Here is a 23,617-nt window from a genome sequence, read left to right as displayed (position 1 = left end):
GACTTGATAAGGCTTAGTCCTTGATTGACCTTGATCTTGATTCCTTTATTGGAACAACACTCTATCCAAGTTCATAACAGGCACCTGCAAGAATATCTCAGTAGCTGCAAGGGTACACAAGGTATGAATATGTATTTTTTGAGTTCCTCCAATGCTAATTTCATTGTACTGGTCACATGACAGACTCTTAAAGACCAAAGCAAGGGTCTGCATGTATCTTGCAGGGATTATGCCAAGTTATGGCAACTCCTCCAGTTGTCTGAAGAGGATGCTGTGAAGGATTGGCAGGCTCACAAATCTGGTGCTGCATGCACTGTGTACCCTCATGATCTATGTTCCTGGGTCAATGAGATTAGTGGAAGGCTTCCTGGGAGGAATTGGCATCATTGTTACCTTGCTTATCAGAAGAAGTCTATCTCTACTCACAAGCCACGGAATCTAGTCACAGACTTCATGATCCATCTATGTATCAATACTCACATCCACATACATTCCCTCAACAATATTTTACACTGTGTTAATGATTTGAATTTGGTTCTATATAATTCTCCATACATACCATATCTCACAAGTTTTATTAGTAACATCCTAACCAATTTCTGTTGAAGTTCATGAATCACAAATCTAATGTCTGCCAAGTGAACTGTAAATTTGGCCAGTGTGACTGTTCATTACTATTCATGACATGAGCGTGACTCATGAAATACAGGCTCATCATAAATAGTAAGGGATAGTATTTATGGAATAATGTGAAGCACATGGAAGGTGGTCAGTTGGTCATGATATCAATTATGGAAAGTGGTCAGTCAGGTTAATTAAGTCACCATACCAATTACGGAGGGTGGTCATTCAGGTCAGGAAAGTCAGTCAGTGACTCATGGAACATTAGCCAGGTGCTGCTTACAAAGAACATTGTGGTAGTTGGAGTCAGTCATGTGATCTACTTATGTGTTAAGGTCATGTGCTCAAGGGGGTCAGATCACAAGGGCTTGGCCTCAGCTCATACACTGTGTCCTTTTCCCAAGTATGTGCCCTTAATTTCCAGGGGCTAGAACAGTTGTCTGGAGTTTCTGGGATTTGACTAGGGTGGACAATGGACGTCCAGGTCTGAAACAGGAGATAAATCTGGTGGATATCTGGATGTTACTTGGCCAAGCAGATAAGACTAATCCAGATGAAGTCCAGACTAGAAACTAACAGGGGATATACTACCCTAAGGTAGAGCCAGAGATGTAGTCTAGGATACAATCCTAAGACTCGGAATATGACAAGAGACTTGGCTCAAGTCTGGAGGACACAGAAATGAGCAGGAACTAAGATGATATTTGAACTGAAGTATTTCTGAGAGTTATAGAAGGTCTATATACTGTAGGTATCATATAGGAATCAGCAGCAAACACAAAGGCTATGTATGAAGCATATGCAAAGTCTATTAGTAAGTAGGACAGATCACAAATAATGAACACCAGAAATGAAATGTATGTAATGGATCAATAATCAGAAGGGAAACATAGTTAACCAGAGTCTGGAGATGGGAAGTCTAAATGGGGTTGGGCACTGATAGAGGGTTTGGATTCCAGAAGGAAGATAAAGATAGATTAGATCATTGGAGATCCAGATCTCGGAACCAGATATCTGGAGAAGTGGATTTAGAGTTGAGGGTCCAGAATGGCATATGACATTATGGAACATAGTCAGGTGCTGCTTACAAACAACATTACATTCCTTGTCCTTACTATGTCATTGTCAAGCATTGACTCTACCTAACACTTGACTCTACCTAGATCCAAGATCTCTAGTATGTAAGTCAGACCAGACAATTGTTGTCCCAATCCCTATCATTGAACCCCATCATTTGACAATTACCCAGATTCAGACCATAGAGGAAATATGTGCTAGCAATGGACATCGCTTTCAAGAAGCAGCACCCCTTCTCTCCATTAGATGTGATGGTGATGACTTGCAAGATATTTACATAGGGATTCCATTCATAACCTTTTCAATTTCCATACTGAAAGACACTATTGTCTGCCTCTTGTATGAACCAGACGTTGATGAAATGACCAGCTCACAAAAATGTTTTGCCCCTTAGCCTTTCAAGTCTTCTCCACACTCCTCCACACTCTCCAAGGCAAACTCTAACCTCTTCTGACCTCCTCATCACATTCTTTCAGGGTGCACCACTATATACAAATATGGATGAAGAGGCCTTTGGGTTAAAGTCACCCACTATAGAATCCTCAGATTGATGGACCTTTGCATCAGGGACCTTGTTGCTGTCACTTCAATTGTTGTACTTTTACTTCCCTGGTATTGTAGGTCAGAATTACTGGATGTTGCACATGTATTACATGGATGATCATTTTTTCATGTATATTTTGATATTCCCCAGCATGTTATGTGTGTACTCATGAAATTCATTTTTTGTATTACCTAGGTATATGGCTCACTGCTGGACTAATTCAGGTTGCTACTTTGATCATATCAATCACCTGTGAATTCAGTAGGTCTCAATATTGGTGATTCTGTCTTTAAGTCAGGCAAGTCAGTCTAGCTCAACTATTATGTTGAATCTTGATATGTTCAGTCCAGAAAATGTGTCAATTATTATATAAAGCCAGGATCACCACATCCCACTTATGGTCTTTTGCATTGTCTTACTCAAGTCCTTTGAAAACACTTCTGCACGATCAAAAGCACATACCCACTACCATACCTTGCTTCTTGTCAAATATTGGTGTTCCACATTTCTTGCTCTTCACTTTGTTGCCACATCAGATGTTCTGTTTGACATTCACTTGGACTTGCTATTGACTGTTGAACCAGCATGTTCAACAGGTCCAATATTAGTCTACTTCTAAGACCTTTGCTTCATAATTTGATGCAGACATCCACTCAACAGCAAGGTGCAAATGCACTTCCCAAGCCCTTACATGCTCCCTCCACAACAACCATGTAAGTAATGGATCTCACCAACCATGTCAAACTCTCTAACATCCAGTCCAGATCACCTATGAGCAACCGCAACTTTCTCTACCTGAGAGAGACCAACTTGGTCCTCTTCTTGGCCATGCAGACAGTGTATCCCATTGCCACTGAGGTCAAATTGGATTTCAAGCACAAAGATCCTGACCCCAAGGAAATGTTCGAATTGAGATTTGAACTGTCTCAGTATTTACAGATCGCAGCCACCCTGGATGACATGGAGCTCAAATACACAGGTCCTCTCCTTCAGCATCTTTCCACCATTCAAATAGTCACTTGTGGAATAACACATGCTCTTTCCACTGAGAAAAAGACTAGCTGGCAATGGCTGGAGATCACCCTCCATCATGCTGCCTCTGTTTTCAGTGTTGATTGCCTCCTCCCCTTGCACTTTCATATGCTACCCCTTCTGTTCACTTATGGTTACACTTGCAACCACAAGGCTCACTGGTATGCTTTGCGATGTGCCAAGAAATCAAGGCTGGCATTTCAGTCTTTTAGGTCTGGTGCACTTGCTTTATGGACATGTTCTTGTGAAATATGAGGCTGCCCACTCATATATACAAACTTGGAAACATCTAGATGTTACTTTGGTAAGAAAAAGGAGGAGCCAAAGATACCTTGAGTTTTGTATGATACATGGTGTATGTTTTCTCAATGTAAGTGGATATAGTTCTAATGCAATTGGCTGATCAAAATGTCATCCTGGGATGATAATTTATGGCATTCTGGGAAAATCAGCACTATTGGGATATCAACTCTTCCAGTTCTCTTTTGTAAAGTTTTACACACACTCCCCATTCAAGTGCTCACACTAGACCTGCCAGTCCCTTACAGTTGCAGGGTGTTTCTCTCAATCTCATTCCACTGTTCTACCAGCTCAGAACCAACCTCTCTTGCTGCCTTCCTTTGGTTCTTTGGTTTTCTTCTTCAGAGTCTTAGTAAAACCCCTGGGAGAACTTACCAATAGAGAAGGACTTGTGATTTGCTTACAAAGTATGGATCAATGACTGACTTGCCTCACCTTAATTTAATTGACTGACCCAACTTGTCCCAAATAGCTACAGACTTCCATGACTTCAATGACATGGTCACTGAATTCTACGACATGACTTCTTTCCTTTCACCCTCTTCAACCTCCTATCTATTGTCACATAGTTGTCAGTTCTGTTAAGAACTATGCTCAAAGGAGAGAGAGACTGACTCAGAGGGGCTTGGCCTCAGCTTGTATGCTGTGCCCCTTACCCAAGTATGTGCCCTTCATTTCAGAGGAAGTCTGATGATGGTCTGATGAAGTCCGGAAGAGCATGGGAAACGTCCAGAGGAGCGCAGGAGATTTCCGGAGGAATGGAGGAAGTGCTCAGGAGAGTCCCCACTGCAGGGTAGTACTTCTACAGGAAATGGGATGGAAGGGTAGGATGTCTGGAGGTCTGGAAGTATGGAGGACAGGAGGATAGGATGTCTGGGGGTATGAAGGACAGGAGGACTGAAGGTTTGGAGGACAGGACATCTGAAGGTACAGGGGGTGGAATGTCTGAAGGGCAGGATGCCCAGAGGTGCACAGGACAGGATGTCCGGGGGTCCAGAAGGAATAGGGGCTACATTGGACTTCGTCTGATGTAGAAGCAAACAGAGGTAGAGTTGGAGAGACAGGAAGTGGACCAATGTCTGGAGAGAGGGTAAGTGCTGGAAAGGCAAGACTCCAGCCTAGAGAAGCAATCCCTAGACTTGGGACAGAGACATAGGGGACAAATCTGAAGGTCTGGAATTCTGGCCTAGGGAATCCATCCCTAGGCCTTATGGAAAAGGACAAGACTCAGATGGACTGAAGTCTGGAAGAAGATTGGGCAAGTAGGACAGGATCTAAGATGATATTCAGACTAAGGAAACTACAGGAGTATCTACAAGGGTTATATACTGGAGAATATCTGAGGGGATCAGTAAGCAACAGAGTAAGGCTATGTATGAGCATGTGGAAACACATTAGTAAGTAAGATGGAACATAAGTAAATGAACTCGGAGATGAAGACTCATACAAGGATCAATCAGCAAGACGGAAACAGAGATAACTGAGAACCAGAAAGGCAGAGATGCCTAAATGGGGATAGGTGCAGGATCTTGGACAGAGGGTGGGAATAGGTCCAGAGATAGTAACAGTCAATATCCAGAGGTCCAGAGATCTGGGGATCCAGAAGGTAGGGCAGAAACAGGACTGAGATATGTGAGATGGTGGATGTAGTCTGGAATCTGAGAGGAGGTAAAGTCCAGATGTCTTGCTGGATGGAATGTGTGTAGGGTGGACAGGATAGGGGATCCAGGAATGAGTCAGATATGGGGTCCGGAAATAGGTCCAGAAAGTGTGGGAATATGATGGGATCTATGTCTGGCATACAGGATATGACAAGTTCAGCTATTCAAGGTACTTAAGTTAAGCACCTCAAGGGAACTTGAACGAAATTTCCAAAATCATTGGTCTCCCATATGATGGCCTATAATTTTTCTTTTGTACAAATTTGGAAACTCTTGAATGTTAGTTCAATAAGAGAAAACAAAATGACAAAATATACCTTGAGTTTTGTAGGATAAACAATGTAAGTTTGCTTGAGGTAAATGGACATAGATCGCATGTGGTGAGCTGATGCCAACTTCTTTTCTCTTCAATATGATGAAAATACTAAGCATATACCAGACTATAGAGAATAATTGTAATATTACCACATACTGTGACTTTGATTACAACAGAAAACTGCTTTGGAAATAAGGTTTTCCCATGACACTCTGACTCTGACTTCAACAGCTTCAAGCAGTCCAAGGCTTTTCCCAGATATTATCCCTGGTCTGTATTCCACAACAATTTTGCTTGCACAGCACCCCAAATTGACAAAACATGCCTCTGAGATTGACCAAGGATGGGGAAAAAGCTAAAACAAAGGCTGGAAGAGAGAAGGTGAGTAATTCAACCCCACACCAAATAATGTTGATACAATTTGTTTTGAACAGGTTGGAAACACAGCCTTGCTGGACTCCCACCAGGGATCTGGTACTGCATCACTGGATCATAATGTCAAGGAGGATGCTAGGCTTGATAAGAGTGCAAATAAGGCAATTGTGGGGTATGCCCACTTTGATCTCATGGAAAACTACAACAGCCTATCCTTTGGTGGCTGGAACCCCTGCCCTCTCATGCAAAACCAGGTGCAGTCACTGTATCAATCATTCTTGATAAATGGTGTGAACAGATTCAACCCCATACATGCATTTCCTTTGGTCCTACCTAAGGAATGGATAGTTGAAGACACCATGGAGAAGGACCACAAGAAGAGGGATGAGCTTCCTATTCTATGTATTTCAGACAAGGCACCGAAGGATTGGAAAATAAAGGCTGCTGGTGGGTGTCATCAGACTGAAGCTATCTAGAAATAGGTTTTGAAGATGCAAAGAGATGTCTATGCCCTTGAAATTGAGGAGTGGCATATGGAAAAACAGGCAGTGGAAGACATTGTAGCAGCAGAGATTAACAATATTGACAACATGGTCACAGTCAAACAATGTTTGCACAGGCTTAGGGAAGTCCTTGAGTATTATGGCCAATGGATAGTCACAGTCTTTGATGCCAGTGAGTAGTATACTCTTGAGGCTGCAGTGCAGCAGCTACTGAATGTTCCACTATAGATCAGGTAGATGATCTAGTAGGAATACACATCTCCAGGAATGAGACCAAGCACATCTATATGCAGTCTCCTGAGGAGGGCCTAATCCAGAGGTACAAGATGTTAGAAGCAAACAACAAAACATCATGGCACATAGAATGCATCCCTATGGCCAAAGGTCCAGCAGCCAAATAGACAGAGCTGTTGTCTCAGGACTATGTCTTTGGTCACCTCAAGAATCTTGTCTCTTCAGGTACCTACTACATCTATTCCCCTGAGATGCAGCTGAATCAATTCCACAAGGTTATGTTGTCAGGCTATGGAGGAGTGTGTATGTTCTGGATTCTACATATATACTATAGCACTCATTGTTGGTCACTTATGCAGCTCATTGCCTATGCAACTGCTCATCTTGAAAATCAGCTTTGTTGGTGCTTCAATACTGTGTCTGACACCCTGGCTGAGTATCAAAAAATAGAAGCAAAGAGCAAGACCAGCACATCATTCCAGAAACTGAAGATCAAGAAAGAAGAAATATTAGAGGATTTGAAGTGGGCTATGCCTGTCCTCAATGCCATTTCTGATCCTCTATGTGACAAACTGAAAAGTTTTTTTGACACTCACTTGGGCAACAATACTCCAGCTTCATATAGATTTGGTGATGATCAGGATGAGATGTGGTTAACCACATTCAAGGAGTACAGCTATGCAGTGGTTGCCGCCATGGATGAGTATGCCAATGAGGTCCTAAGTGCTAATGAGACAAAGGACTTGGACTTGGATGTCTGCTCTGCACTGCTAGGGTGTGCTGGCAAGGCAGCCCTGGTTCTATATAACTCAAATTGGGTCAACTATTGCTCATTTCCATTCATGTCCTACTCAGTAATCATGACTCTGGTTTGAAACATGAGCATGATTGAAAGGTCAATTGTTAAGGTGAGTATTGTGTTCATTCCTTATTTTAGCCTAGCATTCAATATTCATAGGTCTCCTCATGGTTCTCTCCAATGCTATACATGACAAAGGGACATGGAAAAGACTGGGAGCCTGGGTCAGCAAGTGCACACATGATATGAGCAATCATGGGACACCCAAATTTCAACCCAATATGCAGGTGTGAAGCAGTTGTTGAGGTTTGATTTCACTACTAGTCATCTTTCACAGCATACTTATTTGCCTCAGATTCACCATTCATTTTTCTCAATGTTTGCCAAATACATAAACATGGAATGGCAGTTGGCTAAGATCAATATGCCCCAATGCATTACCAACTAGCAGCAGCTTCTGGCTACCTTTGGCCTTGGAGATAGTCCTATGGGTAACAAGGGAAAGAAGAAAAAGAAGGTGACAAAGGGACAGCAGAACTGCAAAGAGGAGGATGACTGAGAAGATTTATTGCCATTGAGTGGTGAAGAGTCCTCTGATGCTGATGATGATGATAAAGATGATGGGAGTCATGATGAACATGCTGAGCACAGGGCTACAGCTCATGAAGAGGAGAGGAGGTGCAGGCAGGACTTATATATTGAGGCTTTGGACACTCAAAAGATCTTGAATGGTAGGACCAAAGTCAACATCTTGCAGGCATGCAATCTCTATCAGCCTTGGACTCACCAGTCAAAGATTTCTAGTGATGTCACTGAGGGCACTTTTCAAGGCATGAGGCTCATCCAGTTCCACACCTTTGAGTGATTGATAAAATTAGTGGCCTCACACTCCCGTGCCATGCACCTTATGGCCTGCATGGTAATAGCTGAACAGGCAGTCATCAATGCATATAGGCCAGAGCTGCTAGAGGATCTAGCAGGAGAGGCTGCTGTAATCAGATTTGCTCTGGAGGAGAATACTGCCTTATACCATGTTGCTATTTCCTGGTGCAAAGAGGCAGACAACACTCACCAACACCAAGGCCTTGATCCCACATCTTGTTAATTTCACATGGCTAGGATGGGCTGGCAGTCAACCAACATGTGCTTACCAAAGTAGAGCATTCCTTTGATCTAGGCTTTGAGTCAGCTGCACACAAGCATGATGTCATGCGCTCAAGACAGTCCAATCAAGTACAGGCTATTGTTAACACTATGCAAAAGTCCCATAGCCTAGGAGGATACCACAGGAGCTGTCAATGTACAAGAGCAACCTCTCCTTAGGCCTGAGGTGCAATAGTGCACTTGAAAACTTAGTGAAGGTGAGTTGTAGCCATAATGCACTATGCTAGTGCTTACTGTCATCAGTTCTTGAATGCCAATGCATACACACAGTGTCAGTCTTCTAAGTCAAAAAAGCAGGTCTTCCAGAATGAAGTTCCATCTTCTGAGACATTGGCAGCTGCTTACTAGTGTTCTGACATGGAGGAAGCCAATGATGCATCTGTCATGAAAAACACAAAGTTCATCATACTTTCCTCACAGGAAGATGAGCTACACCTTGTTGAAGAGGCAAAGGCCCATGAGTGTAAGTGGAAGCTAGTGAACAGAGCAGAGGATACTGGGAAGGGGCCAAGTGGAGAGAGGTGACTTCACAAATAATGAAAATGGTGGGTTACTTGGCTATTTTCTGCTGCGCAAGCACTCAAAGTCTTGTATAAGACAACTCCTGTCAGGTAAAGGATGATGATGTGGCCTGTGACAGTCATGGAATAGCAGACAAGAGAGACAATTCAGAATACTGGGAGAACAAAGAGAGAGGTAATGAGAGGGAGGAATATGATGGTGGAGAAGAAGGGGAGGAATGCCATGACAGAGAATGTGGAGAGAATCTTGGTAGTGCTGAGGGATGCAGTTAAAACTGATACCAACAGCTCTCAGATTCTAGAGGATATCTGCACAGAGGTGCCTTCTGGTCCTCCACTCACCCAGCTGCTCAACTGGGGCCTTGATGGATATGATACTAGCATCAGTGATGATCTGGTGCCTCATGCTGCTACCTCAGGTATGTACATCTTCCTCTCCTACAGTGACAGTGAATGATGCTTATTTACAATCATATATACAAGATTCTGAGCTAGACAAGAACACCTGTGTCAACTTGGAGGTCAATCTGACTCCAAAAATTTGCACCACCATAGGCTCTGCTATGGTAAAAGAAGCTCAAAAGCACTGTCATAGCTCCTCAACATCTTCTAATGAGCCCCACTATGAAAGACCTGGTAAGCCACAGCACCAAATCAGAATTGCATCACTAACCAACAGGTTCCAGCCATAAACCTAGGAGAAAATGTAGGCAGCTTGGTGACCTAGGACACTATGGAAGCAGCACACTTAGGCAATTCCAGGAGACCAATGACATTACCAGCCAGCTTGGCTGATTCATAGGGAGTAGAGTTTCATCACTATCTGTTCACCTTTTTGTCCTTGTATGCATACATTTTCTGTTTGTAATGGTAAGCGAACAGTCTCAAAATTACATCTGAACAGCAATCCTCCTTGCATTGGTGATTCCCAAATTGTCCATCTCCTAACATAAAGTTTAATGGGCATGCAGACAATGTGATAATGTAACTAAAGTACTTGACTTGGAAGATGGCATATCCAAGATACAGTACACATCATGTAGAACTCACCAACAGAGGAGTTTGGATGGATGGACTTGGTTGGTGCCACTAGCAACACTGGCTGGACCAATGCAACACCAGACTCCCACATGACAATTTCATTCATTACAATATATACAGTGGCTTAAAAAAGTGTCTCAATGTTTGTGACTTTTTGTGTAATTTCTGTATTATGAGCTAGGGTGTGAGAATATGACTAAGCCATAGGGAGGTGTGGGAAAGCTCGGCTTCTAAGCTTTATGTTTGCTCCCTCTAGTGTGAGACAATTATGTCATCAAGTGAGAATATGGTCAATTTGATTTGGTGACTCATTGAGACACTTTTTTGACTTTCAGTTTGACCAACACAATCTCTATAATTCTGGTACTTGGTGTTTCCTCCCATTGCTCTAATTACTTCTGCCACTCTTCTATGCATACTATCTATCAATTTGAGGCATTCCTCATCAACAATCTTACACCACTCTGCTGCAACTCTCTCCCACAACTGAAATAGCCCCTACTGTTATTATCATTAGCTCTTCTAATCTGTATACCAGGCAGATTGCTACTAAAACTGGTCTGAGCTGGGTGCTATCATTAGGATCATAAAAAGTCATTCCAGATAAGAAAAATATCAAACTAGATTGTCCTTTCAAGCTTATATCATATAACAAAAAATCTCTTGTTCATAATATTCCAACTAAGCAGGCTGCCAATGCTACTCAAGCCACCAAATTCATCAATTACATCATCTACACTGCTCTCTCCACTCAAATAGTCAGGGGTACTCTTAAGGCAGCCATTCTTAAAGCTATAAACAGGCAGAAAAGCCCTTCCTGTCTTCAGCCTATATAGGAAGGAGATTAGCCTTTGCTTTAAAGCCTCAATATTGGACTGTTGAGGACTGGAATAGGACTACCTGGTCACATGAGACAAAAATCAATAGGATGGGGTCAGATGGCTAGGAATATATGTAATGAAATGCAGAAGAACTACTAGAAGAAAGAAAGGTCAAGAAAACACTAAAATATGGAGTATGAAACTTGATGGTATAGTGTTGTATGGGGTGGAATGGAGTAGGAATTCTCTGTAAGGTGGGGGGGGGGATGAATGTGAAGCAGCACATTTCAATTTTGGAAAAGTATCTGCTCAGAAGCATGCAAGAATTAAGAATTGATGAAGAAAACATTATCTTCTAACAAGACAATGACCCTAAGCATACTTCAAGTTGACCATAAATGGTTTTAAAAACTATGATATCAGTGTTCTATCATGGCAAGTTCAGTCCTCAGACCTCAACCTTATTAAACAGCCCTGGTAATTACTCAAGATATCACTTACAGTCTATCAAGATCCTCAATAGGGGTTATTTCAGCTGTGGGAGAGAGTTGCAGCAGAGTGGTGCAAGATTGTTGATGAGGAATGCCTCAAATTGATAGATAGTATGCATAGAAGAATGGCAGAAGTAATTAGAGCAATGGGAGGAAACACCAAGTACCAGAATTATAGAGATTGTGTTGGTCAAACTGAAAGTCAAAAAAGTGTCTCAATGAGTCACCAAATCAAATTGACCATATCTTCACTTGATAACATAATCTTCCCACACTATAGGGATTAAACATAAAGCTTAGAAGCTGAGCTTTTCCACACCTCCCTATGGCTTAGTCATATTCTCACACCCTGGCTCATAATACAGCAATTACACAAAAAGTCACAAAAATTGAGACACTTTTTTGAGCCACTGTATATCCATGTTTCAATCTTATCTTAGTATGGATGAAAAGCTAATCAATTTTGAATGTTCTTGCCTGCATGATGCATGTGACTTGTCAATAAACAGACAGATGAGAAATTGTTATTGACCAGAGATTGGGTTTGGCCCTAGCCTACTTGCACTGATTTATACTTTGCCATTTCCTTGAACAGAGTGGGTTGAGCTTCACCGGCTTAACTCCCTGAGATTTCCCCCCTACAGTAACCAAAGGACAAGCTCCAGAGCAGCCCAGCCAACTCTCCACTGGAGTGGGTCCCTCACCTAGAGAAGAGTGGCACCATCACTCAAGAGTCATGTATTACTATAAATTTGTACCAGGTGCTGCTAATGCAAATCAACCATTTTCATATTTAAGTGTTGAGACTGACCAGACTGACTTCAATTGTATGGTGATCTCAAGCTTACATAATAATCTACTAGACTGGCCAGACTGACTGCTAAATGTTTAATAAGGTCAGTGTCATATCTGCATATCTGGATCTCAGATCTGATCCTTATCTCATCTCAGATCCAATCCACATCTTATCTCTGATCCTATCCACATCTTATCTCCCTCCAACATCTTTGTCATCCAATCTGTCCACTCGTCCAGTCCAGTCCACAATTCATCCAAATCCACAACCAGCACTTGTCTCCTTTCAGTAATCCCCTAACTCTGGTATTTCAGCTATCTGTATATCCATCCTGCTCCCTGATCCATTACCTATGCTTCATTTCCATTTCATGATTTATGATCCAATTCTACTTACCAATAGACTATCCATATGCTTCATACATAGCCTTGGACTCTGCTGATTGATCATTCTGTTAGATACCTATAGTATATAACCTCCTGTAACTCTCTGTAGCACCTCAGTTCAAATATCAACTTAGTTCTGCTCATTCCTGTCCTCTGGACCTGAGTACCACTACTCTTGTCACCCTCTGAGACTTAGGATTGATTCCTATAGTCTATCTGCATCCGCCTCTGTCTATGACAGCCATTACTGCTAGTTTCTAGTCTGGACTCATCTGGATTAGTCTTACAATACTTATCCCTCATCTGGAAGTCATCCAGATCCACTATGCTACCCATCTGACCCTCCAGATGCGTTAGTCTTGCCTTCCTGAAATAAGAGGCAATACTTGAGTAAGGGGCACAGTGCATGAGCTGAGGCTGAAGCCCTTAGGATCTGTTAACCCTTGAGTACAACCTTAACAGTCAGTCAAGTCAGTCTGGATAACTCTGAGTGAATGATCATGTAAGATTGAGATCGCCAATTTAATGACTGTCACAGAAGAGTCATGTGCATGTGCTGCACAGCAATTTCCTACAGGGTAGGATTCCAATCTCCAAGACAAAAGTACAGCATTTCTGTAAGATGTTGTCCCAGGACAACATTTTGATTGGGTTATTGTGACTCAATATCACTCGACCATCTCAAGCAAGCAAGTGTTGTGCTTTGCCTGAAACTCAAGGTAACTTGACATTATCTTATTTTCTTAATCACACCAATATTGATAGAATTTCCATCTTGTGCACTTCCAGCACTTCTGGGACTGGAGTGACAATGTGTTCTCAAAGCACATATGACAACATCACTGATTTCAAATGGTACCTCTCAGTCCTCATTGACCTCACATATGTATTGAACATTGACATGGTGAAGGTATTGTCAGATGATACATTCTTGCTGCATGCATATGAGCAGGTTATTTGTTCTGAGGTGCTATGTGCAGCCACTTGGATATATGAAGGGCACTGCAGGTGTGTCATATGAATTCACTCCCTCCCAATATGCTGAATGATCATGACATAGTGAACTTTCTACACTGGATAAACTTATTCCCTACATGCTCCAGCCAGAGATTGCATCTCTGAGGCCTAATACAACCACCATATGTATACACTTGGCTATGAAACTCTTCAGATACTGGGCTGCTGAAGTGACAAAGCAGTGGATGAGAGAGCTTCCTCGAAGACCTCAAGAGAGTCATCAATGTCATGATTGAACAGATAGAACAATCTGGATCAAGCACCGAGATCGAGGTCCAAGATTGTGTGAGTGACAATGATCTCAGCTATCAGGAACTCACAAATTAGTCAATTCATCTTTATAGGCTGTGAACATTCTCCAATTGCTTGCGACGTAGTGGTGTACAAACCAAACCAAATGGATTCTCGCACCTGAGCACAGCTGCCTTCAACTCCATATCATAACTGAGTTGTCCAAAGAGTTTATCTCATCTAACCACTGTTCTCATTGTGTGAACTTAATCCTGTTGCAACCATTGCAAAAGTGAGTGTGTTGACTTGGACATGTGGATTGTGCTGTCAATGTAAGACTGCATCGCAGGAGAGGGTGATGATGGAGGTGAGCACTGTCCACTACATCCTATTGTATGTACTGACCAACTTGTTCCATAGCTGGATTTGTACAAGGTCAAGACAATGACCACAATGACTAGAGGACACATGGCGGGATGTCAGTGAGGCACAGCAAGCAGTGATACCCTATACCCTCACCAAATGATAGCGATACCTATAGACAATCTCATTTGTTTGCATTAGATGTATATTGATGTGTTTTTAGATTGATGATTCATATGTAAATGTGTATTGATAGGTCTAAACACAGTGAGAATGACATCTAAACAATCTAAATTTCCTCTTGACCTCTTTCTTTTTCCATCTTGAAAAGTCTCATCTGGCTAAACATGTCGAAAGTCATCAATAAATGTCATATGGCTTATATTTTTGTTCCATATCTACATATATTCTACCTCCTTGTCAATTTTCACTGGGTTTGAAGAGGGCATCAGTACCATCAGTACCCAGCACTGGTGCAAGCACATTCCAAAAAGACCCCAAATACCCCCAATTCCCATCAAGTCATGTTTTTGAAATCATGATTGTAATCGATGGGCAAATGTGATTCATAAAAGCATGATAAAGACATACTCATCAGCATGCCTATTCTTCCAGGTCAACAGCCTTGTCAGTGTAAAGTTCCAAGCTATCTTCAAGATGATGGTAAGTCTCTGTGGGAATTGCACCAGTGCCTAGCTACTAATAAAGGCAAAGTCCAAGACAGAAGGTACTAGTTCTGTTGGGGAAGTGCTACCCCCCAACTGCTCTGTCATAGCAGCCAGATGGAACCAACATGTACATCATTCTGCTAAGGTTTGTGGTAATTTATTTAATGATAAGACTAAGCAACAATTATCATCAGCTTGGCCAGATCCCAGGTGTCAACCCTTCCACAATGCAAGGATTGGATCATGAAGATAAGGTGATGCAAAAAGCTCTTGACTTTAAGCTTCCTGAGATGGGCTTGAAGGGCTGCATCATCAGGGATGAGGACTTTGATGTGTTTTTTGGTAAACATGTCCTTAGCCCATATCAATACCTCACCAAAAGAATTTTCATGGGCATTCACAAAACTCAGAATGTGCCAATGTCTTAGTCCCAGGAAGAAGAAGACTCATGTGCCCTTGTTGAGAAGGTGTGATTTTCAAACTTACCAACTAAATTGTGTTGACCTACACTTTTTCAGTTCTTGTAGGTGCTTGTTGACAAGGAGCTTTTCCAGCCTAATGACCCCTCTCAATTCAATGTCAAGAGGCCTGAAACTCACCCTGGAAAATGGACAAACACACCAGATTTGCATCAGAAGACACCTCCTAACTCCAATGTTACATATGAAGAACATCTTGCAAAGTTCCTTTAGGAACTGTTGTATTTCCTGGAATTTGGTTGTCAGACTGCCAGAGTTCCCACCAACAAATATGAGTTTATGTCTTGTGCTAATAATGCTATTGGAGGTTCTCGCAAGCTGGACATAGTTCTCACAAGCAAGGTCAAGAAGGGCAATGACTTTGGCCAAGTGCAAGCAGTGATTGAGGTAAAATATACCTCAAGCACTTCCCACTACAAGGATGCTCTATTCATCTTCATCAATAAGTCATGGTTCATGCTAGATGACTGTGACCAGCAGGTGCACACCATCAGTGGTGCATTGTGTGGGTCCATCCTCTGTTACAAACTAGGATAGTTCTTAATGACAGACAACTCAATAAGAGTCAAGACCTCTGCCAAGATTCTATGTGAGATGATAAGTCAAGTGTTTGGTGTAAGCCAAGTCAGAAGGAGTGCTTCTAACTTAAAGTATGGTTCAGATGACAAGAGATTGGAAGTCTCAAGCAAAGGATGTTTCAGGTAAAACCTAGTAAGATTAAAGTGAAGAACTACAAGATACATTGTTGACTATATATAGTGAATCTTAGGTGATTTAGGGCAGGTATGGGATCAATGATGAGTCAGAGATAAGAAAGGACATGTCAGTGATAACAAGAATAGATCATCTAGTGACAGCAATGGCAATCATGATGTAATACAAGATATGAATCAGAGATAAGCCTAGTGGCAGCATCATGCAGCTCATGACATAATACAAGGTAAAGAAAGAGAAAATGAATAGGGGCATACATGATTGTAGCATCTTCACCCTGTCAATACTTGATTGCAGGGGCTTCTTTTGTTCTGAAGACTTTGACATTGAGAAACTCCCTTTGTCATTCTTATAGTGCTTTACTGCCATGATGATTGGTACCAGGAGGGCCACTGGCTATGATCAGGAATGGGGGCTGAGGCTGCAGAATCTAATGTCATTGACATGGATCCTTCCCATGTGTTCAACCCAAAGTTCTCCTCTTGACAAATGCACTTTACTGTCAGTGCCTGCACTTTCCCCCATCACACTTTGACTGGTTGCAGTACTAAAGTCCTTATTGCCACTTGAGATAAGGCCCCTAACTTCAACATGAGCAAAGATAGATCTGGCAATGAATCTGGGAGCTCACCTGTGCTCCCCCCTTCTTTTCCCCCTGATGATGCCTCCCCTGAAAATTCCCCCTCTGAAACTTTCAAACTCTATAAACAATTGTTCCTTCCTCCTGGTAGCCAGGTTGCCATTAAAGACTGTTGGCCTACTGTTGAGGTGATCCCTGAAGGCTATATCCTAGATTGCCTTGGTGGTGAAGATCTGAAGATTGACCCTGGGTTCAATCACATCAATGGTATTCCAACCAAGGTTATTGATCGCTTCATCAGAGGTGAGGACCCAGCAACTAGCAATAATATTGTGAACAGTACTGTGTTGTGCCATTGAGGTAACATGCAGCTCCCACCCTATGAAGGTCATGTACATTATCATATGGTTACTGAAGATGTATGTGTGAACCTATCGTGGTTTTCCCACAAGAAAGAGTTTTTCTCTGCTATCTTGAAGGCCTTGAAAGGTAAACCAATTGACATTTCTGAATAAATGCAATAGCACTAACATTATATGTGTGTAGCACACAAGTTCGCAGTTGAGTGCAGGAAAATCCTCCACCAGGGCATTAGCCCTGCCAATATTTGGTTGTGCATCAGGAAGTTGAAGAGCAATCTAGCAATTCCAATCTGGGAGAATGATAAGCCTCCCCCAATCAGACTGGCTTTACTAGGTGATTGGGGTATGGCCACTCTGCTACCAGGCTTTGAGTGGGAGAAAGAGAAGTCCAAGATTGAAATCTCAGTGCAAAGGGAGCCTGAGCTGGGTTTTAAGGATTATAACACGTCTCATCATGATTGCACCGTGAGTGTCACACCTTGGTCACAGCATATGAGGTTTGCTAAAAGCGCGCAAGGTCTACCTTACAATATTAATGTCTATTAATATTGAACACTTTGTTTGACTCTGGCTTGGATCATTTTCCTATCTCTGTGTTGAACACTTCATTTGACTCTGGCCTTGGATCACTTCCTCATTCTGTGTCAAACACTTCGTTTGACTCTGGCCTTGGATCACTTTCTCATTCTGCATCAAACACTTCATTTGACTCTGGCTTGGATCATTTCCCCATCTCTGTGTCAAACACTTCATTTGACTCTGGCCTTGGATCATTTCCCCATTTTGCATTGAACACTTCATTTGACTTTAACCTTAGACCTCTTCTCTCTCTCTCTCTCTCTCTCTCTCTCTCTCTCTCTCTCTTTACCAAAATCTTTGTTTGACTCTGGCCTTAGACCATTTCCCTATCTCTGGGCTGAACACTTCATTTGACTTCAGCCTTAGATCTCTTCTCTCTCTCTTTGCCAAACACTTCATTTGACTCTGGCCTTGGATCGTTTCCCTATCTCTGTGTTGAACACTACATTTGACTTCAGTCTTAGACCTCTTCTCTCTCTTTGCCAAACACTTCAAAACTTTGACTCTGACCTTGGATCATTTCCCTAACTCTATGTTGAACACTTTGTTTGACTTTAACCTTAGACCTCTTCTCTCTCTCTGCTGAACACTTTGAAACTTTGACTCTGGCCTTGAATCATTTCCCTATCTCTGGGTCAAATGCTTTGTTTGCCTTCAACCTTGGACCTCCTCTCTCTCTCTCTTTGTCAAACACTTCATTTGACTTCAAGAAAGCTTCTCTGCAGCAAGTATTTTCAATGGCTTGTCACAAACCAAAAACAGTCCAACTTCCAACAGTTAGGGATGTATGGCACTGGATTCATTCAACTATTCCACACATAAAATAATACACACACAGAGATGACACACATAAGTATGAACACAGCACACATAGTACTTGGGTAAAGGGCTATACAGTGGCTCAAAAAACTGTCCACATGTTTTTTCATTTTTTACTATTTACAATATTGTGTGAGAATACATAAAGACCTCAGTGACATGCTAATACCATATTGTAGTGCTGCTTCAGGGCTTTGGATTGAGCACCACATCGTGAGAATCAGAGGAGATATGGTGGAGATACAAGGCTTACAAAATCATGACTCATATGGATAGTTTTTTGAGCACATATTAAAACTATATAAATGATCATTTATGACACCATAACAATCATGCCACCATTAAATAAATTATAAAGTGGTGTCATTATGTCATTTTAAAACCATACACAGACAAGGAAAACTTCTGTGAAGGGCGTCCATCCAAGCTCACCTCTACTGATAGGAGGGCTATTATTCAACATATCACTACAGGAAAGGCTGATAATGCTGTCCAGGTCACCTATTACATCAATTCCACCATCACATTCCCTGTCTCTTCACACACTGTGAGAAACATTCTCAAGACAGCTCATCTCAGGTCAGTAACAAGGAAGAAAAGGCTCTCCTCTCTATCACACATATGCAGAGAGGACTAGCACCCTTCTTTTTTCACATATATACCTTGCCATCTGACCCAATCCTATTTATTGTGGTCTTATATGATCATATAACATGCTTCCAGTCCATGTAATCCAATTCTGATGGGCTAAGGCAAAGGTTAGTCCTCTCTGCATATGTGTGATAGAGAGGAGAGCCTTTTCTTTCTTGTTACTGACCTGAGATGAGCTGTCTTGAGAATGTTTCTCACAGTGTGTGAAGAGACAGGGAATGTGATGGTGGAATTGATGTAATAGGTGACCTGGACAGCATTATCAGCCTTTCCTGTAGTGATATGTTGAATAATAGCCCTCCTATCAGTAGAGGCGAGCTTGGATAGACACCCTTCACAGAAGTTTTCCTTGTCTGTGTGACTTTCTTTGATGAATTTGGCCACAGTGGACTTGGATACTCCAGTTCTAGAGGAAATTTGACAAGCAGAGAGGCCAGAATAGGAAAGAGAGAGGATATTATCCCTTTGAGCAGGGGGGGTGGCTTTCATGGTAAATATAACCATGACATATGGAAATTTTTGGTTTGTATAGTTAGATATGGTTTTAAAATGACATAATGACACCACTTTATAATTTATTTAATGGTGGCATGATTGTTATGGTGTCATAAATGATCATTTATATAGTTTTAATATGTGCTCAAAAAACTGTCTGCATGAGTCACCATTTTGTGAGCCTTGTATCTCCACCATATCTCCTCTAATTCTCACGATGTGGTGCTCAATCCAAAGCCCTGAAGCAGCACTACAATATGGTATTAGCATGTCACTGAGGTCTTTATGTATTCTCACACAATATTGTAAATAGTAACAAATGCAAAAACATGCGGACAGTTTTTTGAGCCACTATATATCTCATTATCATTCCATGTCATGATATCCATCTATAGTACATAAGAAGTACACATGCTCATGGAATTCACCCATCAGCCAATAGTAATTACTGCATGTGATGGTTCACACACCACTTAACCATATGGTAAGACATGTATATCTTTGGTGAATTTGTACAATCCTCAAATGCATGTTGTTAAGTCACTCATTTATTCAAGAACAATCAGAACATGTGGCACCTCTGATGCTGTGACAAATGTTGTATGGAGGTAGCATTATAGCAATGAACAAGTGGCATGGGAACATCACATGATGGTTCAAATGTTTGACTTCTGATTTTCATTCTCTATTTCCTTCGTCTCTCACTCCCATGTACTGTCTTCTCTGCCTGTTTGTCTTATTGTAGCTCCTTGTTGGAGTCTTGAGCTGTTGCTTGGACAAGGCATTTACGGTCATTTCACATGTTCCACGCCCTCTTTGGCATTAGTCTGTTGTGACAGTCGCATGTTGGCACTCTCCCACACCTCTCTCTTGGTCTTCCCACCAGTTTGCCTTGTCATAGCTCATTGTTTGAGTTCTGAGCTGTTGCTCTGACCCTACATTCATGGTAATTGCACATGTACTGCTCATTGTTGGGTGTTAGTCTAGCGTGACAGTCGTGCATTAGTTCTCACCCACAACTTTCTTGTCATCTTCCATATTCATCATATTGTAGCTCCTTCTTGGGGTTTTGAGCTGTTGCTCTGACAATGATGTTTGAGGTGATTTTACTTATTCTGCACCCTCTTGTGCATTAGTCTGATATGACATTCACATATGGGATCATTTGACTTGCTGTTTCAGTATCATGCTCCTGGTCTGACATGGTGTTTTATGTGAACCAATGTGTTGTGCCATTGTCTGTGCATATATTTTGTCAGTCACCCATGAGTTCTCTTGGATCAGTCTTCTACTTTCTTTGCATCCTGTGTCTGTTGTTGTTGTTTGTTGTTTCCTCCAAGATGGTTCCTACAATGGTAAACTTCTGTGGTACATGACATATTGTATTGCTCCAATCAGTTGGTTCATGAGTGATTGATACATATTACTAATGATCCAATTTTGCTGTACACAACCTTTTGGCAACACTCACAGTAGCCAAGAAAGTCACAACAGCAAGTATTCTGTCAGACACATGCTGTACTGTGCTGATCAGCACTTGGTACAGTGGATCAATTAAGAGATTGCACAATATATTGAACACTTTCTGTCATTGTCCACCATGGACTTGCCAATGAAAAATATCAACAAGTGCAAGAATGCACCAGCTAGTCCATGTACCCTCTGAAACATGCAAATATCAATGCTAGATCCATACCTGACAAAGAATGATCTAACATACCATCCCAACTTTTCAATATGAGAACTCAACAAAATGAATTCAGGCCATAAGGAGTGCTTTGACTGATCCTGACATTCTTACACACCTGGATGTCAATTGTACTTTTCACATACTTAACACCACTTCATTAACTTCACTCAGCAGGATGGCTCAAGACTCACTGGCCTTACTTGATGTGTATGAGCATGCCAGAAAACTTCCGCAAGGACAAGACCACATAATACTTGGGCAACAGCTCTGGTGTCCATGTCCACATCAGATATAAATCTGTTGAGGAAAACACACAAGCACACCAAAGCAAGAATGGACAATGTGCATCTAAAATGTGACTAAATGACAGTGCACAAATAGGGGTGACAAACATGTGCAACGACAGTGAAAATTATCAGTAGAGCCACAGCACAATGGTCATCAACTAGCGATAATGAGATGAACAGATTGGAAGATGGCAGAACAGTTACAAAAGAGATCTAATGTGTGACTGCAACACCAGATACACACCCACAAAGGCGCGCAGTGTGTTAAATCATCAAGACCACCATTGTCAGAGCAAATGCTCCAAACCCCGACAAGGAGCTATGACATGACAACCAGGTTTAAAAGCTGATGGAAGAGTCAGAGGAGAGATCCGATGGCTGACTGTAACAACAGATATACACCCATGAAGGTGTGGAACATGTGAAATCCACAAGCATGACATTGTCAGAGCAACTGCTCTAAACCCTGACAAGGAGCTACAACAATATGGACAGGTTTGGAAGATAATGAGAGTCAAAGGAGAGATCCAATGTGCAACTGTCACAACAGATTTATGCCTGTGAAGGCACCTAACATGCAAAATATCCAAGAAAGTCTTGTCTGAGTAACTGCTCAGAGCTCCAACAAGGAGCTATGACAAGACAAACAGGTTGGAAGATGATGGAAGAGTGAGAGAAGGAGGAAACAGAGAATGAAAATTGAACTTCAGACAATTTCAACCATCACATGATGTTCTCATGCCATGCATCTGTGACTTTGTGACATTTGTGACAACATCAGACATGCTTGACATTTTTACTGTTACCAAAACGATGCTAGCAAGTAAATGGGTTATTCTACCAGACTGATTTCTAGTATTTAGCAAGGTGGTTCATGAAGGTACATATACCTGTGATGTTTGTAACATGGTTAGGTGGCATGGGTATCATCTATATGGCAATTCATATCGGCCTACAGGCAACTGCCTAAAGTGTTTGCATGCTTTATATCTACTCTAGATGTACGAGTATGTCATGAATAGGAACACTAATAAGTGTTACACTCAAGTGAGCAAGCAATCAATCAATCACCAATGACACAGACCGATGGGAGTAGTATCACAGGCACCAAGGCAGCAGACATCAGATCACTGAATGAAATAGTTCTTCTTTACAAACATGACACACTGAATTGTGCAAGTCAAGAACAAGTGACCTTGTATTTGTGTTTATCTTTGCATGAGAGGGAGCTATGTGTGGTCAGGATACTTGGACGAATCCAGTGCTATAGCATTGGAATATTGTGATGTCATTGTGACATTAACATATAATCATTAAAAGGTTCCCTGGACACTGTTATGAACTAGGATAGTTCTAATGACAGATGACTTGATAAGAGTCAGGACCTCTGCTGAGATTCTACATGAGATGATAAGTCAAGTGTTCAGTGTAAGCTAAGTCAGAAGGAGTGCTTCCAACTTAAAGTACGGTTCAGATGACAAGAGATTGGAGGTCTCAAGCAAAGAGTGAACTACAAGTACTTTAGGGCAGACGTGAGAACAGATATGAGTCAGAGATAAAGGATGCATAAGTGATAGCAAGAATAGGTCATCTAGTGACAGCAATGGTGGTCATGATGTAATACAAGGTATGAGTCAAAGATAAGTCTAGTGGTGGCATCATGCAGCTTGTGATGTAATACACAGTAGGAGAGAGAAAATGAATAGGGGCATACATAGTTGTAACATTCCCCCTCATTTAGAGACAAAGTCACTGACTTTAGTTATCCTGGTTAGCCCAGTGGATTGGGTCAGCATCATAGTTAGAGTCCAATAAATCATCCTGTTCTTCAGTCACAGTAAACTGCAGTCTATTGGCAATCTCAGTGGCACAATAGAGAGCATCCTGCTCTGTCTCCCAATGAGAGAGAGCTACATAAAAGCCCAGATCAGTCCAGATCAATGGGATCACTGCTTTGCCTTTCAGATCTTTACAAAAGACCAACAAGTGCCTGGGTGCAT

General features: G+C 41.7%; 5 protein-coding genes across 5 annotated transcripts; all 5 read left to right on the top strand.

The window, feature by feature from the left end:
* Window positions 1-2,827: 2,827 nt before the first annotated feature.
* Window positions 2,828-3,529, top strand: BJ212DRAFT_1486867 (uncharacterized protein; the record flags this gene model as incomplete). The annotated part of the gene is made up of 3 exons (XM_041341178.1): window positions 2,828-2,955; window positions 3,007-3,435; window positions 3,487-3,529. 3 exons carry the CDS (start codon window positions 2,828-2,830, stop codon window positions 3,527-3,529), a joined length of 600 nt encoding a protein of 199 aa, XP_041186785.1.
* Window positions 3,530-5,872: 2,343 nt separating this feature from the next.
* BJ212DRAFT_1304437 (uncharacterized protein) lies at window positions 5,873-8,021 on the top strand (the record flags this gene model as incomplete). The annotated part of the gene is made up of 11 exons (XM_041333610.1): window positions 5,873-5,932; window positions 5,986-6,098; window positions 6,225-6,373; window positions 6,527-6,601; window positions 6,658-6,813; window positions 6,889-6,962; window positions 7,023-7,438; window positions 7,559-7,571; window positions 7,622-7,686; window positions 7,750-7,768; window positions 7,911-8,021. 11 exons carry the CDS (start codon window positions 5,873-5,875, stop codon window positions 8,019-8,021), a joined length of 1,251 nt encoding a protein of 416 aa, XP_041186784.1.
* Window positions 8,022-8,760: 739 nt separating this feature from the next.
* BJ212DRAFT_1304436 (uncharacterized protein) lies at window positions 8,761-9,942 on the top strand (the record flags this gene model as incomplete). Its single annotated transcript, XM_041333609.1, has 7 exons — window positions 8,761-8,823; window positions 8,975-9,089; window positions 9,204-9,237; window positions 9,267-9,415; window positions 9,465-9,566; window positions 9,631-9,783; window positions 9,827-9,942. 7 exons carry the CDS (start codon window positions 8,761-8,763, stop codon window positions 9,940-9,942), a joined length of 732 nt encoding a protein of 243 aa, XP_041186783.1.
* Window positions 9,943-13,927: 3,985 nt separating this feature from the next.
* BJ212DRAFT_1304435 (uncharacterized protein) lies at window positions 13,928-15,977 on the top strand (the record flags this gene model as incomplete). Its single annotated transcript, XM_041333608.1, has 10 exons — window positions 13,928-13,984; window positions 14,280-14,297; window positions 14,351-14,408; window positions 14,550-14,560; window positions 14,909-14,956; window positions 15,002-15,106; window positions 15,156-15,311; window positions 15,390-15,428; window positions 15,489-15,617; window positions 15,687-15,977. The coding sequence occupies 10 exons, from the start codon at window positions 13,928-13,930 to the stop codon at window positions 15,975-15,977; spliced, it is 912 nt and encodes a 303-aa protein (XP_041186782.1).
* A 768-nt stretch (window positions 15,978-16,745) lies between these two features.
* On the top strand, window positions 16,746-17,642 carry BJ212DRAFT_1304434 (uncharacterized protein; the record flags this gene model as incomplete). Its single annotated transcript, XM_041333607.1, has 4 exons — window positions 16,746-17,037; window positions 17,095-17,223; window positions 17,281-17,561; window positions 17,586-17,642. The coding sequence occupies 4 exons, from the start codon at window positions 16,746-16,748 to the stop codon at window positions 17,640-17,642; spliced, it is 759 nt and encodes a 252-aa protein (XP_041186781.1).
* Between the last annotated feature and the right edge of the window lie 5,975 nt (window positions 17,643-23,617).

Source organism: Suillus subaureus (assembly GCF_016647635.1).
Source record: "Suillus subaureus strain MN1 chromosome Unknown BJ212scaffold_62, whole genome shotgun sequence".
NCBI classification, from domain to species: Eukaryota; Fungi; Basidiomycota; class Agaricomycetes; order Boletales; family Suillaceae; genus Suillus; species Suillus subaureus.
Note: the sequence above shows the minus strand (reverse complement) of the source record. Positions and strands in the feature narration are given on the sequence as shown.